This window comes from Physella acuta, unplaced genomic scaffold (genome assembly GCF_028476545.2).
Source record: "Physella acuta isolate Inbredline_101_S28 unplaced genomic scaffold, ASM2847654v3 ptg000254l, whole genome shotgun sequence".
Lineage (NCBI taxonomy): Eukaryota > Metazoa > Mollusca > Gastropoda > Physidae > Physella > Physella acuta.
Window position 1 is genome coordinate 491,843 of NW_026731773.1, and position 14,144 is coordinate 505,986.

At 38.8% G+C, this 14,144-nt stretch overlaps 1 protein-coding gene across 2 annotated transcripts in view; it reads left to right on the forward strand.

Moving 5' to 3' along the window:
- Positions 1 to 3,317: 3,317 nt before the first annotated feature.
- The window catches only part of LOC131938655 (protein fuzzy homolog), a 49,910-nt gene continuing 39,083 nt past the window's right edge, over positions 3,318 to 14,144 (forward strand). Inside the window, exons 1-2 of one of the 2 annotated variants that reach the window (XM_059296774.1) lie at positions 3,318 to 3,373; positions 5,298 to 5,390. In XM_059296774.1, the coding sequence (XP_059152757.1) occupies positions 5,313 to 5,390 (78 nt within the window). In that variant the 5' untranslated portion in view covers positions 3,318 to 3,373; positions 5,298 to 5,312. Of the gene's footprint in view, positions 3,374 to 5,295; positions 5,391 to 14,144 lie in introns of both variants that reach the window. The other variant, XM_059296775.1, reaches the window with a different exon arrangement.

A 14,144-nucleotide genomic window follows, 5' to 3' on the forward strand; every position in this document is an offset into this window, starting at 1 on the left:
AACTGGAAGCCAAATGTGGAGTTTAGTGTAGAATAAAATAACTAGACAAGTGACAATTTTAGATGTGACTTAAACCCAACAACCACTTCACTTACATTAAAACAAACAATTCACCGTAACTCTCCCAACAGAAAAATATAGTAATGTTACAGATCTGAGATAGCAATTTCTTGGATGATCATTCTTAACTTATCAACCTTTTCTTGATAAATCTAGTACCTAGTGCAACAGCCAGGCTGTTAAACCATCGATCTCCATCTATCTATATATTGGTTATCTCTGTTAAACTTAAACCATCGATATCCATCAATGCTTGACTAACATACATCAATCATCTAAACCACCCACTCACCCTTATACCAACCCACCAACAACTCAGGTAATCCAATCATCAGTTGACCAACCATCACACCATTAGCTAACCAACCAACCCATCAAAATATCATCTGAACAACTATCCCAACCATTAGCTAATCAGCACATCTTACTTTTTAACAGCATTACTCTAAGACCTAAAAAAATACCAACTCTACTAATTACGTAGATAAAAGATTTAGTGACTATAGAGGTGTTTTGCAACAGTTAAATATATAAGCATATATAATGATTGTAATATGAATATGTGAATGTAATACAACTGTACCGCTATGGTATGTAACAGTTAAATATGTAAGCATATATAATGATTGTAATATGAATATGTGAATGTAATACAACTGTACTGCTATGGTATGTAACAGTTAAATATATAAGCATATGTAATGATTGTAATATGAATATATGAATATAATACAACTGATATTATAAGTAAATTATTAAGCTACTGTCACGGAAATTTTATAATGGCCTGATATGAGAATAATGAATTGATAGACGAATTGGCAATGGAATCGTTAACATCTATTTTAAGCAGCTCGTATTCAAATCCTTTACAAAGGTTATATGTAACTATTTTTTATGACCTAATACTAAAATAGTTAACAAAGACGCTTTGTAACTATTCTAAAAAGCACTTTATGATCTAATACTAAAATAGTTAACAAAGACAATATATAACTAGTTTAAGTTTGTAATGACTTGATATTTAAAAATACGTTAAAAAGAAAATACGTAACTATTTTAAGAAGCACTATATGACTAGATATTGAAATAATTAACAAAGACGCCACCTAACTATTTTAAGCAGCAAGTAACGAGCCGATATTAAACCCAACAGAACCGAATCACTAGGGATTTTTTGCTTTATTATCATAGCCTGGCGTACCCCCTGTTTAAAAAATATTTTAGGCAGAAACCAAAATACCAATCAATAGGGAACAAATCCCCTGGGGACCAACGGAGCAAGAAAACAGGACTTGGGATGGTATCAAGGGCGGCGACTAATGGGGGTGACTTACTTAAGAAACGGTGACGCATTTTTGGTCTTGGTTACAATTCATGTCTAATTTAAATCATAATTGAATCGGTTTTATACTTATTCTCATTTAACTATCGAAATGTGATGTTGAAAATATGGATGGAGAAAGCCTCGTTTTAAATGTTTGGGGGCGTCACCCATTTTCTTGAGTCGTGAGTGCGCGACACTGGAACCAAGTAGGGACCGGAAGGGGGAGACATAGTGAGACAAGAGTATGGATTTTTTTTTCATACTTTTTCCACTTCGTTTTTTTTGTTTTAATACCCCCGCGAAGAAAGGGAAGCTTTTTGGCTGCACATAACCTTTGAACTCACTATGGTTACTGCAACGCTGAACTTGGATCAATACTGAGGGGATAACTATGTTTTCAAACTTGGGTTGAGGAAATCTTTGGACTTCACAACTTAACAGGGGGAGGGCTGGCGGGGTGGGGGGCCAGGAATAAGTCACTCTAAGGACAGACATTGGTTTTTAAATTACCCGCCCCTGTCTCCATCTCCCGGTGGAGTTTTCAAAGTCATTGTATTTTATTAGGAATAGTGTAGCGACTGTGCGACGTTTGATAGTGGATGAGGGGGACAGGGTGGGGTGTGGGGGGTGGGGCAGATAAAAAGGGGAGCAAGAAGTTGGGCTTAAGGGGAAAAAATAAGTTAAAGTAAATTACAAAGAAAAGAAGGAGATTTTTGTTGGTCTATAAATTTTTTTTTAAGTCTGGGAGAAGCTGGTTGGTCCCCGGTATAAATCGATTATTTTTAAGTTACGTTATAGAATCAATAAGATGGTTATGGGGTACTTTTAAATGTTAAGTGAAGGGACTGTAGACTAGCGGAACTGTCTTGTGGGAGGGAAGGGATGTGTGGGGAAAGGCACATTTATGGGTTAGATTGGGAGTGAATATGTTAGCATATATTTTGGGGGAAGAAGTAGCCTTAATTCATATTGTAAAAAAACATTAAATGTAGGCCTATTTAATTATCTATTTTTGAATTAAAATATTCATGAAAGGCTTTGTTTGAAATATAGGCCTATATTTGAATCTGTATTTCAAAACCATTTTAACCCTACCTAGCGTTAATAATTAATATTCTTAACATTATATAGATAGGACCTGCGTTTCCAAAACTCTAGAAACAGGGGCGTAGCGAGGGGGGGGGCGGGGGGTGCGGACCGCACCGGGTGACACCATTTAGGGGGGTGACACCAAGGCAAAAAATAGCAAAATATATAGAGAAAAACTCGAGGGGGGTGCAAATCGAACGTCTGAGGGGGGGGGGGGGGGTGCAAATCGAACGCTTGAGGGGGGAGGGGTGCAAATCGAAAACTCGAGGGGGGGGGGGTGCAAATCGAAAGTTTGAGGGGGGGGGTGCAAATCGAAAATTTGAAAGTTTGTCCCTGGGAAGGGTCTCTATGCCTCTGGGGGGGTGACACCATTAAGTGCCGCACCGGGTGACACCCGACCTCGCTACGCCACTGTCTAGAAATACGTATTAACTTTGTTTTTGAATTAAAACAAATGAACGATTGTTTAAACCAAGTTCAGTTTTAAATATTCACAAAACATAAATGAAGTTCTGAAACTGATTTATACACTTTTTAAATTTATAGCTAAAATTAAGTAAAATTGCAGTCTAGGCTACGTTTGTTTCTGCTAGAAATTTAGCCTAAAATTATAAGTTTAGCTAACAGGCTACATGAAGACACTATTTATGCCTAGTTAAATAATTATATAACAGGTTAAACATACTACTGGAAATTCAACGTATGATAAAATAAATTACTTTGTGTTAAGTTGCTGCTTTACTATTTTTTTAGTATATCTAAGAATGTCAGTGTTGTATTATTAAATAATTATTAGAAAGAACGAAATTACACAGCAAATCATTTTTAATATAAGGGACTGTACTCTAGATTTGTTTACAATATGGCGGCGGAAATTTTTATGGAAAAATAACTAAGGTTATTTTAATTTAACACTAATAAGACAAATAGTAATAGGTTAATTTTGTTTTAATTTCCTATATCTAATGTAGACTTCCAAAATGTTCGTCTTGGTAGTGAAATTAGGAATCTAGGGCCTCAATAAAAATGTCAGTCCAGAAAAAGTAAATGAAGTTGATCAGAATCAATCAATCTCAGACTCAGTTTCGTGGTGCCATACGCCATACATACTGGCAACTGGAGTACCGGCCATTTAATGTTTTATTTTAATATTGATCTCCTAACTCTTTTCTAGTAATAACTCATAATATGCTAATATTAATATCACTCAATATTTCGAGTGGACCCTATGTATTCATCCGTAGCCTACTAATAGTAGTAATACTATTACTACTAAATCCCTAGCAGAACGAGCCCCTGGCATAACCTCAACCAACCAGTGGGCGTGTTGCATTGAGTTAAATATTAATGATTATGAAGCTGAGTACTGCAACTCTTGAAAAAATTATTTAATATGCCTACTATTATATTTAACATCAAGTTATGGACGCTATAATCGTTCATTAAATAAATTAATTAATAAATAATTAACATACTATCGTACAACATACGAACATAGCTAGTTACTAGTCTGTCAATTATTCATATAGCTAGTAGTAGTAGTAGTAGTAGTAGTAGTAGTAAAAGCCTACTAATAGGACTAGTACTAGTAGTAGTACACTGACTTGGGCCTTGACGTTGACACTGTGCTAAGACTTTTCTGCGCAAGAAGCCTTATAATGAATACTTTAAAAATAAATTATATAAATTATTTCTTGATTTCTACCTGCTGATTGCTAATTAGAATTAGCATACATTATACAGCGATTACTTGTTAAATACTAGTTTGCTAAATATCAGATTTAAGACTTAGCCAGACCTATAGGCCTACATTTATAAAACATTTCACAATATGTTGGATAGGGACAATATATTAGATAGATGTAGTGAAATATTGAAATAGTAAACTACTGGAGGTTAACCATTAAATTTTAGATTTGTCAGTATGGCTTCCGGGTTCTTTCGTTCAACAGATTTAAATTATTTATAATAATATGAATAATAATGGATTCAATTAATTTTACCATCTGTGTTTTTGTGAAAAATGCACATTCGATGAAAAGAAATATAATTAGAAACTAAATTATTTTTATTTTCCTCAGTGTAAAAAATTCTATAATATCAGATAAACAGTATAAAAATTATTACAACTGGCATAAAGTTACTGAAAATAGATTTCTTAGTCTTAACAGGTAGGCCTACTCCAGAATGACCTAAAACCTTGGCAAGATGTTTTAAAATAATTCTTGTATATGATCTTAATTTAGCAGCACTGCACTACCTAATGACAGTAAAATGAAGTAAAACTGATGCTATCAGATTTAGAGAATTTCATAATTGAGTTTCTTCTGTTAGTCTGTATCTGGTCTGAAACATGTTTAAGCATGCTGTATTAGAGAAGTCATAAATTAATATAGCTGGCTCTGCCCCCCCCCCCCCCCCCGCACATTACATGTGTCAGGACTTGTATTATTTATGCTATATCCTGTATTACTTAATTCATGCCCGTTGCTTTATTACCTCACTCATACACACACAGTGTAACACAATCACTTTTTTAAAATACTTTCTTCTTATAAATAAATAAAAAGTATTACTATTATTCTGTTATAAAAGTATAGGGATTGAACAAAGAGATGATGGTTATTAATTATGAGAACATGTTTTTTTTTAATTAGCTGTTAGAACATATATATTTATCTTTGATAACATGGTTATTTAACTAAAACATAGTCTTTTTTTAATGATGAAATCCTGGTAATAAAATGATTAGAACTAGACTTAGTAACTTTATAAGACATGAGCCAATAGAAGACTAAAGACACAAGTTTCTGTTTCTCAGGTTGTGTTACCCAAGATGGCGGCTTACCTCATTTGCTTGACCAGTGGGAGTGGCCTGCCTGTGTTCACAAGATCTGTTGGTAATCTCAAGCCTGTAAGTCCTTACATTTAGACCTCCTTACATCAGACCTCCTTACATGAGACCTAATCTCAAGCCTGTAAGTCCTTACATTTAGACCTTACATCAGACCTAATCTCAAGTCTGTAAGTCCTTATATTTAGACCTCCTTACACCAGACTTAATCTCAAGCCTGTAAGTCCTTACATTTAGACATCCTTACATCAGACCTAATCTCAAGCCTGTAAGTCATTACATTTAGACCTGCTTACATCTGGTTAATCTCACGCCTTACATTTAGAATTCCTTACATCAGACCTAATCTCAAGCCTGTAAGTCCTTACATCAGACCTCCTTACATCAGACCTAATCTCAAGCCTGTAAGTCCTTACATTTAGACATCCTTACATTAGACCTAATCTCAAGCCTGTAAGTCCTTACATTAGACCTCCTTACATCTGCTTAATCTTAAGCCTGTAAGTCCTTACATTTAGACCTGCTTACATCTGGTTAATCTCAAGCCTTACATTTAGAATTCCTTACATCAGACCTAATCTCAAGCTTGTAAGTCCTTACATTTAAACCTCCTTACATCTGTTTAATCTCAAGCCTGTAAGTCCTTACATTTAAACCTCCTTACATCTGTTTAATCTCAAGCCTGTAAGTCCTTACATTTAGACCTTAAATCAGACCTAATCTCAAGACTAGTGTAACTCCTGTATTTATTTCTCTTTATTTTCTTGTAATTTTTTTATATTCCTGATTTTCCCCATCCTTATCCAAATAGAAAGATTTTGTTAATAAATGGATTGAACTAAATTTACTCTACTTATAGGCTGAGTTCGTTATTTGTATACATAAAGTCTTTGTGTATTCAAACTCTGGATATATTTTCTGCTGAATTCAGAAATAATGTTTGCTATGAAAAGGTTTTAAAGGTTCAGATCAATATTTAATGTAAAATTGAATCAATCACAATAAAAGAATTTAAAAAATAATAGTTGAAGAGGTTTAAATTGAGATGTAGCAAGCATTGTGTTGTGTATTTAGTCTACTCAGATGTGACAATGGCAGGGTGGGGGGATTGTGGGGGGGGGGGGGGGGAGAATATATCATCAGCTTTGTGTATAGACATTTGTGTGACGGGCACAGAGTGAACCTGATATATATACATCTGTGGCATAGTTATATATGGCTGTGACCCAGGTTGAGTTATATGTGACTATATGTTTATTGTTTATATTACTACAAGGGTGGGAGGAGAAGGGGGGGGGGGCTAGAAAAATATGTATTGTGTAGATTAGCCTACTACAGTGAAATTTGTATTGTGTAGGTTAGTCTACTACAGTGAAATATGTATTGTGTAGGTTAGTCTACTACAGTGAAATATGTATTGTGTAGGTTAGTCTACTACAGTGAAATATGTATTGTGTAGGTTAGCCTACTACAGAGAAATATGTATTGTGTAGGTTAGCCTACTACAGTGAAATATGTATTGTGTAGGTTAGCTTATTACAGGCCCAGTGAAGAATGTATTGTGTAAGTTAGTCTACTACAGTGAAAAATGTATTGTGTAGGTTACTACCATTGTCACATTGTATTGTTTGTCCATCCATGTTGCTGTCCAATAGTTCATGATGCTGATAAAGCTAATGACTCAAACCAGGATCACCAAAGATATCTACAACTAGCAGCATATTCCTGTTAGTTGTAAATAGTTAACTGTAGAGCATATTCCTGTTAGTTGTAGATAGTTAGTTGTAGAGCAAATTCCTGTTGAATGTTTTTTTAAGTGCCCGGCCAAGCCCAGTAACTCTGTGATTATTGTATTATATGTCCAGCCTTTGGTCAGCTTGACCTTGACATTCACAGGGCTAACAAAAACCAGGTGTTTAAAAGCTGTTTTATTTAGTCTCAGGCTTAACTTGACCTTCATATATTTTGTGGGGAGGAGGGGGGAGGATTTTCTTTTAATTTGTTTTCTGACTCTGATCATCCTTAAAACTTACAGATCCTTATTTCACACAGTCTTGGTCAGTATTCATCCACTTCACTGGGTGACTACCTCAACTGTCCATCCCCCCCCCCCACAGTCCATGTACCCCACACCCAGTGACTACCCCCACCCCACCTACTGTCCATCTACCCCACTGTCTGTCTAATACCCCCCCCCCCCCTTCCAATATATTCCACCCATTGTCCATCTACCCCCCCCCCCCCCCCGCCTGGTGACCCACCTATGAAATAACGGTGCCGCCTAATGCCCCTAATCCCCGGCACACCTTTGTTCCCTGGCCGGACAAATCAGCGTGGAGATGGTGCGCTCAGATAGATCTCTGCCGGCACCTCGACCGGCTGACCGGCAGCTTGACCATCATTATCTCGCCGCTAGCCACAATAGGTCGCTCAGTGTTTTCGCAGCGTGTTTAAAAGATGAACGGATTGGCCTTGGGAGTGGGTGGTGGGGAGGGCAGGGTTAGTGATATAAGCTTTTCAAGGTCGTGTTTGCAGGGTGATAGTTTTACACTGCCTTGTGAAATGTTAGGCGAGGGCGAGGGGAGTAAGAAAAGATGAGGTTTTGTTGACCATTTCTTTTTAACTAGCTTCTGTATAAAACTGCTGGGCGATGTTTTATTTCTATTCTTTCATTTAACAATAACTTATTCTTACAGCAACGTTTATTCACACATGCTCTATCTAATAGGTTTTGAACTTGTGTAGTCGTTGTAATTGAGAAAAAAGCACACTTTTGCTGCTCTTGTAGTTTGTACTCTGGGGGTCGATACAGTGGTCTCAACAAGTTGTACTGTAAAATGTAGTCGTGGACCTGACCCCCCCCCCCCACAAGTACTTATCGGCCGACGCCCCTGTAGATTGTAGTCGTGGACCTGCCCCTCCCCTCTAGTTTGTACCTCATGGCCGACGCCCCTGTAGAATGTAGTCGTGGACCTGCCCCCCCCCCCCACATATTTGTACCTGTGGACCGACGCCCCTGTAGATTGTAGTCGTGGGTCTGCCCCCCCCCCCCCCCCTATGTGTACTCTGGGCCGACGCCCCTGCAGGTTGCAGCAACCGTTGACCAACCACCCAGTGTTGCCGTGACGAACAATGCCGGACAGCAACTGACCACCCCGATGACCAGACCATAGAGGCTGTACCCGCCCCTCCCCCCACAGTCTCTAACAGATGGCCGTGAAGTGTGTGTGTGTGGGGGGGGGGGCGTTAGTCGCTTAGCATCGTTTTACTCGAGGGTCATTGAATAACATGTCCGTTTGTTCTGGGGACGGGGCGAGGGTGGGGCTGCTGAATAAATACAATCCACGGAACAGACCGGTAGAGACGTACAAAAGTTTTCTATTATCATAAGAACTGCCCCCCCCCCCCCCCCACCCCAATGTTCAAAACAGCTGAGCACAAATGTTGAAATTTATGTGCCCCAAATGATGAAATAGTGGCGTGCTAATGTTGAAAGAGATTCATCCTAGTGTTGAAAATAGCTGTGTACTATGTTAAAAAACTATTAATAATTAAGTAGCCTTGAAGTTACCTTCTTATCCTTACACATTACAATACATTTTTTCAAATAATCCAGAAATTTTAAATTGAATACGAAAAAAATATCTTGTCGATTTTTTAATAGATGAATAGATTAGGTTTTTGTAAACAAACTAAAGAAAGAGTCTTGTATAGATTAACCTTACTGTAGCACTCACGTTATTTTCTCGCTAAAGTTAAAAGTATGCGGGGCGGTATATTAAAATAAATATTAATAATGCATATTTTGTACTGTCAGAGGCATAGACCTACTTATCTATGCAGAAATACGAGAACATTTATATGTAAACAAAAACTTGTGTATGTATAGAAAAGATTGAAGGCTTTATAATTAATTATAATGTTTAGATCTAGTCTTCTTTGGTAGTTTTTTTTTAATCTGGGGAAAACCCAGCGTGTACAATAGGCAGGGTGGAGCTGCGCCCATCTACAGCATAGAGTGGACATAGGTCAGTCACAGTTCAGTGGCGAACAGCGCCAGGCCCGTCCAGCGGCCAGATGATGGAAATCCCGGGGGGCACGGGCTGCACAAAGGGCCGGAACTCGTGCACAGCGGATGTGACACCTTCGGCCTACCTACCTCTGACATTTGCTCAGACGGGGTCGGGACGCAATAGTACCTCCCAGTCTTCGCCCCGACCTGGCCGTCCCCGCCCGGGGCTTTACACCCACCCCCGCCCCTCCACGGGAATCATATTACAATTTGAGTAGCGTCTGAAGAGCTGGGCATTGAATTCCCCATTCAAGGTCATATATCTGCTGCCCGTGCCCTTTCAAGGTCATCATCTACTGGTCATACCGTGTTAAAATCAGTTCCATCACCTGCTAAATACTTAATTTAATGTTTTAAAAAAAATTACATTTACCGAACGAACTTCATTTGGATTTATTTTTTAAATAGCGAAAGTCGCTGAATAACTGGCGTCATGTTGGTTGACATTTGACAAGAACTACTTGACCAGGAGACATCTTCTGTGGTTCATTCGTTTGACCATTCGTTTGTTTTTACACGCTTGATTGTACTTTTAAATATATTTGTAAGTAGGTGACTTGGCAAAATGGGTAGAAGATTTGGCCGTTAGTTAGACCAAATACGTGTTTTTATTTGGCTATAGTTAGACCAAATACGTGTTTTTATATGGCTATAGTTAGACCAAATACGTGTTTTTATTTGGCTATAGTTAGACCAAATACGTGTTTTTATTTGGCTATAGTTAGACCAAATACGTGTTTTTATTTGGCTATAGTTAGACCAAATACGTGTTTTTATTTAGCTATAGTTAGACCAAATACGTGTTTTTATTTGGCTATAGTTAGACCAAATACGTGTTTTTATATGGCTATAGTTAGACCAAATACGTGTTTTTATTTAGCTATAGTTAGACCAAATACGTGTTTTTATATGGCTATAGTTAGACCAAATACGTGTTTTTATTTAGCTATAGTTAGACCAAATACGTGTTTTTATATGGTTATAGTTAGACCAAATACGTGTTTTTATATGGCTATAGTTAGACCAAATACGTGTTTTTATATGGCTATAGTTAGACCAAATACGTGTTTTTATATGGCTATAGTTAGACCAAATACGTGTTTTTATATGGCTATAGTTAGACCAAATACGTGTTTTTATATGGCTATAGTTAGACCAAATACGTGTTTTTATATGGCTATAGTTAGACCAAATGCTTGTACGTGTAGCTATTTGGTCATTATTTAGATCGAACACGTGTTATAATTTGGCCATTAGTTAAACTATGTGTAGTAATTTGGCCATTATTTAGACCAAATACGTGTAATTATTTGACCGTTAGTTAGACCAAATACAGGTTTGAGACTTGGTCAGTCTCTTGTCCAAATGACCAAGTATCTTAAGTATAAATCAAATCATGGTTTTATCGTTGTTTGAACAACTTACAGAACGTTTCAATGCTTAAAGTTTGATCCTCTTCTTGCAAGTATTTTGTTCGACCACCTGCTTCTATGTGTAGTTAATACATCTTAAGTTAAGTGAGTTTGTACTCAAGTAAAATGATCAAGTTTGAACCACTATAGCGTTTGTAACCTAATCCCTCCCACAAACAAAAGTAGAATCTAGCAATGCCCACAATAAAAGGAGAAATTAGCAATGCCCCCCCAACATCTATGAGAACCTAGCGATGCCCCAAAGAATTATTAGAACTTAACAATACCCCCATCAATTATTAGAACCTAGCAATGCCGCCGACAATTAGTAGAACTTAGCAATGCCTTTAACATTTATTATAACCTAGCAATGCCCCCAAGAATTATTAGAACCTAGCAATGTCCCCAACAGTTATTAGTACAATGCCCCAAACAATTAGTAGAACCTAGCAATGCCTCCAACATTTATTAAAACCTAGTAATGCCCCCAACATTTATTAGAACCTAGTAATGCCCCCAACAAAAGTAGAACCTAGCAATGCCCCCAACAAAAGTAGAACCTAGCAATGCCCCCAACAAAAGTAGAACCTAGCAATGCCCCCAACAAAAGTAGAACATAGCAATGCCCCCAACAGTTATTAGAACCTAGCAATGCCCCCAACAAAAGTAGAACCTAGCAATGCCCCCAACAAAAGTAGAACCTAGCAATGCCCCCAACAAAAGTAGAACCTAGCAATGCCCCCAACAAAAGTAGAACCTAGCAATGCCCCCATCAGTTATTAGAACCTAGCAATGCCCCCATCAGTTATTAGTATTAGAAACTAGCAATGCCCCCAACAATTAATAGAACAATGCCCCCAACAAAAGTAGAACTTAGCAATGCCCCAAGAGTTATTAGAACCTAGCAATGCCCCCATCAATTAGTAGCCCTCCATGCGACCACAAAAACCGTGTCTCCCCCCCCCCCCCTCAGGACGTAACAATGTCAGGCTTCCGTGGACTGGACATCTCCTTTGTGTCGTGTTGCCCACCTGGTCACCCCCCCCCCCCTCCCCCGCTCTTGACGTTTAACAAATTTAAAACGTACGACCCAACTTTACCCCCCCCCCCCCACCTTACGACTATTCTTGTTTATCCCTAGGCTCATCCATCCTATCCTCTCCCCGCCTTCCCCACCCCTCTCTCGTATAACCAAAATCTGGACCACGACTCTATAGACCACCACCCGGTAATTTTCTTTAGGTGAACTGACCCCTCCCTGTAAAGCATGTGATCTGACCCCTACCTGTAAACCAGGTGAACTGACCCCTCCCTGTAAACCAGGTGATCTGACCCCTCCCTGTAAACCAAGTGAACTGACCCCTCCCTGTAAACCAGTTAACCTGACCCCTACCTGTAAACCAGGTGAACTGACCCCTCCCTGTAAACCATGTGAACTGACCCCCCCCCCCTCTGTATTGACATGTTGACCACAACAGCTGACCGCTCTACACCTGGGCAATGGCCAACATTTTTCTAATCTTTTTCTATTCAAGTGTCGTCAAAAACAGACCTTATCTGGGTTAGAAATCATGAGCAGATATGTAGCGCTGAAAGTGAAAGTCACTGTAACAGTTTGAGCTTATTGGGTCAATTTGTGTTTCTTTTACAAAGTGTTGGCACCTAGATCTAGGCCTACATTTTGTACACATTTCTTTATAAATTATCTTAAGCATTAAAGCAGAGAGGAAAAAATATGATTTTTTTCCCCACACGAATTTAGAATTATTTTCCAAAATTATCAATTTAAAATACTCATTATATTTTTAATTAATTTTAGAATTATACGTTATTTTAATGAACTTTAAAAAACGTTTGTGGGTGTGGATGGAAAATTTAAAAATATTTTAATTAGGTGGGATGTTGAAATAACGAGCGCTAATTGTAAATGATAGGTTCAAAGATTTGCAAGTTGTAGTTACGGTTTGAGAAAGTTTGGAGCGAATCTCCTTCAAGGGCAGGCATTTGATGTTGTAATCACAGAAATAAACATCTGACGTCAGTAGCTTCATTTTCTCGATATCACCTGGTATTTTACTGCCTAGTGGTGTCTTACCACGGTGTGTGCTACACCTTGTCTGTCCCAGGTGTCTGCCCTACAGTCTTCGCCCCCAAATGGTGTCTGCCCCACGGTCTCAGCCCCCAATGGTGTCTGCCTCACGGTCTCAGCCCCCAAATGGTGTCTGCCCCACGGTCCTGTCTCAGCCCCCAAATGGTGTCTGCCTCACGGTCTCACCCCCCCCAAATGGTGTCCACCCCACGGTCTCAGCCCCCAAATGGTGTCTGCCCCACGGTCTCAGCCCCCAAATGGTGTCTGCCCCACGGTCTCAGTCCCCAAATGGTGTCTGCCCCACGGTCTCACCCCCCCCCCCCCCAAATGGTGTCTGCCCCACGGTCTCAGTCCCCAAATGGTGTCTGACCCACGGTCTCAGTCCCCAAATGGTGTCTACCCCACGGTCTCAGCCCCCAAATGGTGTCTGCCCCACGGTCTCAACCCCCAAATGTTGTCTGCCCCACGGTCTCAGTCCAAGAAATTTCTGCGATTGCTTACGTACTATGCTTATGTAATATGCCTTCCATGAATCGACTAAAAAATATTTGACGTACGGTTTTTCAACATGCTGTGTAGTCGGACAAACCGTGTACATACAGTTTACTAGTTTTACCCAAAGCTGGCCAACGTTCGGTTAAATTGTGCGAATATCTGTGACCAGCAAGTGTTGTCAAATGTTATCATCCTATGAAACAATGGTCTATTAATAACTTCATTACCATCAATGACAGTATATGAAGTGTTTAGCATTTGAGCCATAACATTGAGTTGATTGCAACATTCTCTTCATGGTTTGAGTGACCACGGGTCAACACTTAAATATAGAAAAACAACAGATTTAACTAATTAGTGTAGTTAATTTTAACGTTGAAATTTACTCTAATCCTTGATTGCTCTACCATTAAAAATAAATGATTTAACTTCAACGGATACACGTCGCGTTAATACTTTAAAAAAACAAAACAACAACCCCCACAAAACCCCCCACCACAAAACAGACAGCCAACAGGAAATCTATTTACACGACTTTTGTCGCAGACGACATCTGCACGACTTTTTATTTTAAAGTTTAGAAATTTCAGCTTCGGCCTCGGTGACCTAACCAAACAGGAAACACTTGCTTAATAAAAAAAAAGTCCCCCAAACAAAGAATCCAATGTGAAGACCCCTTCACAATGTGAAGCCCCCATCACCAAACAGGAACACCAGCCTTAGATAAATGCTTGTCACCAACAAAG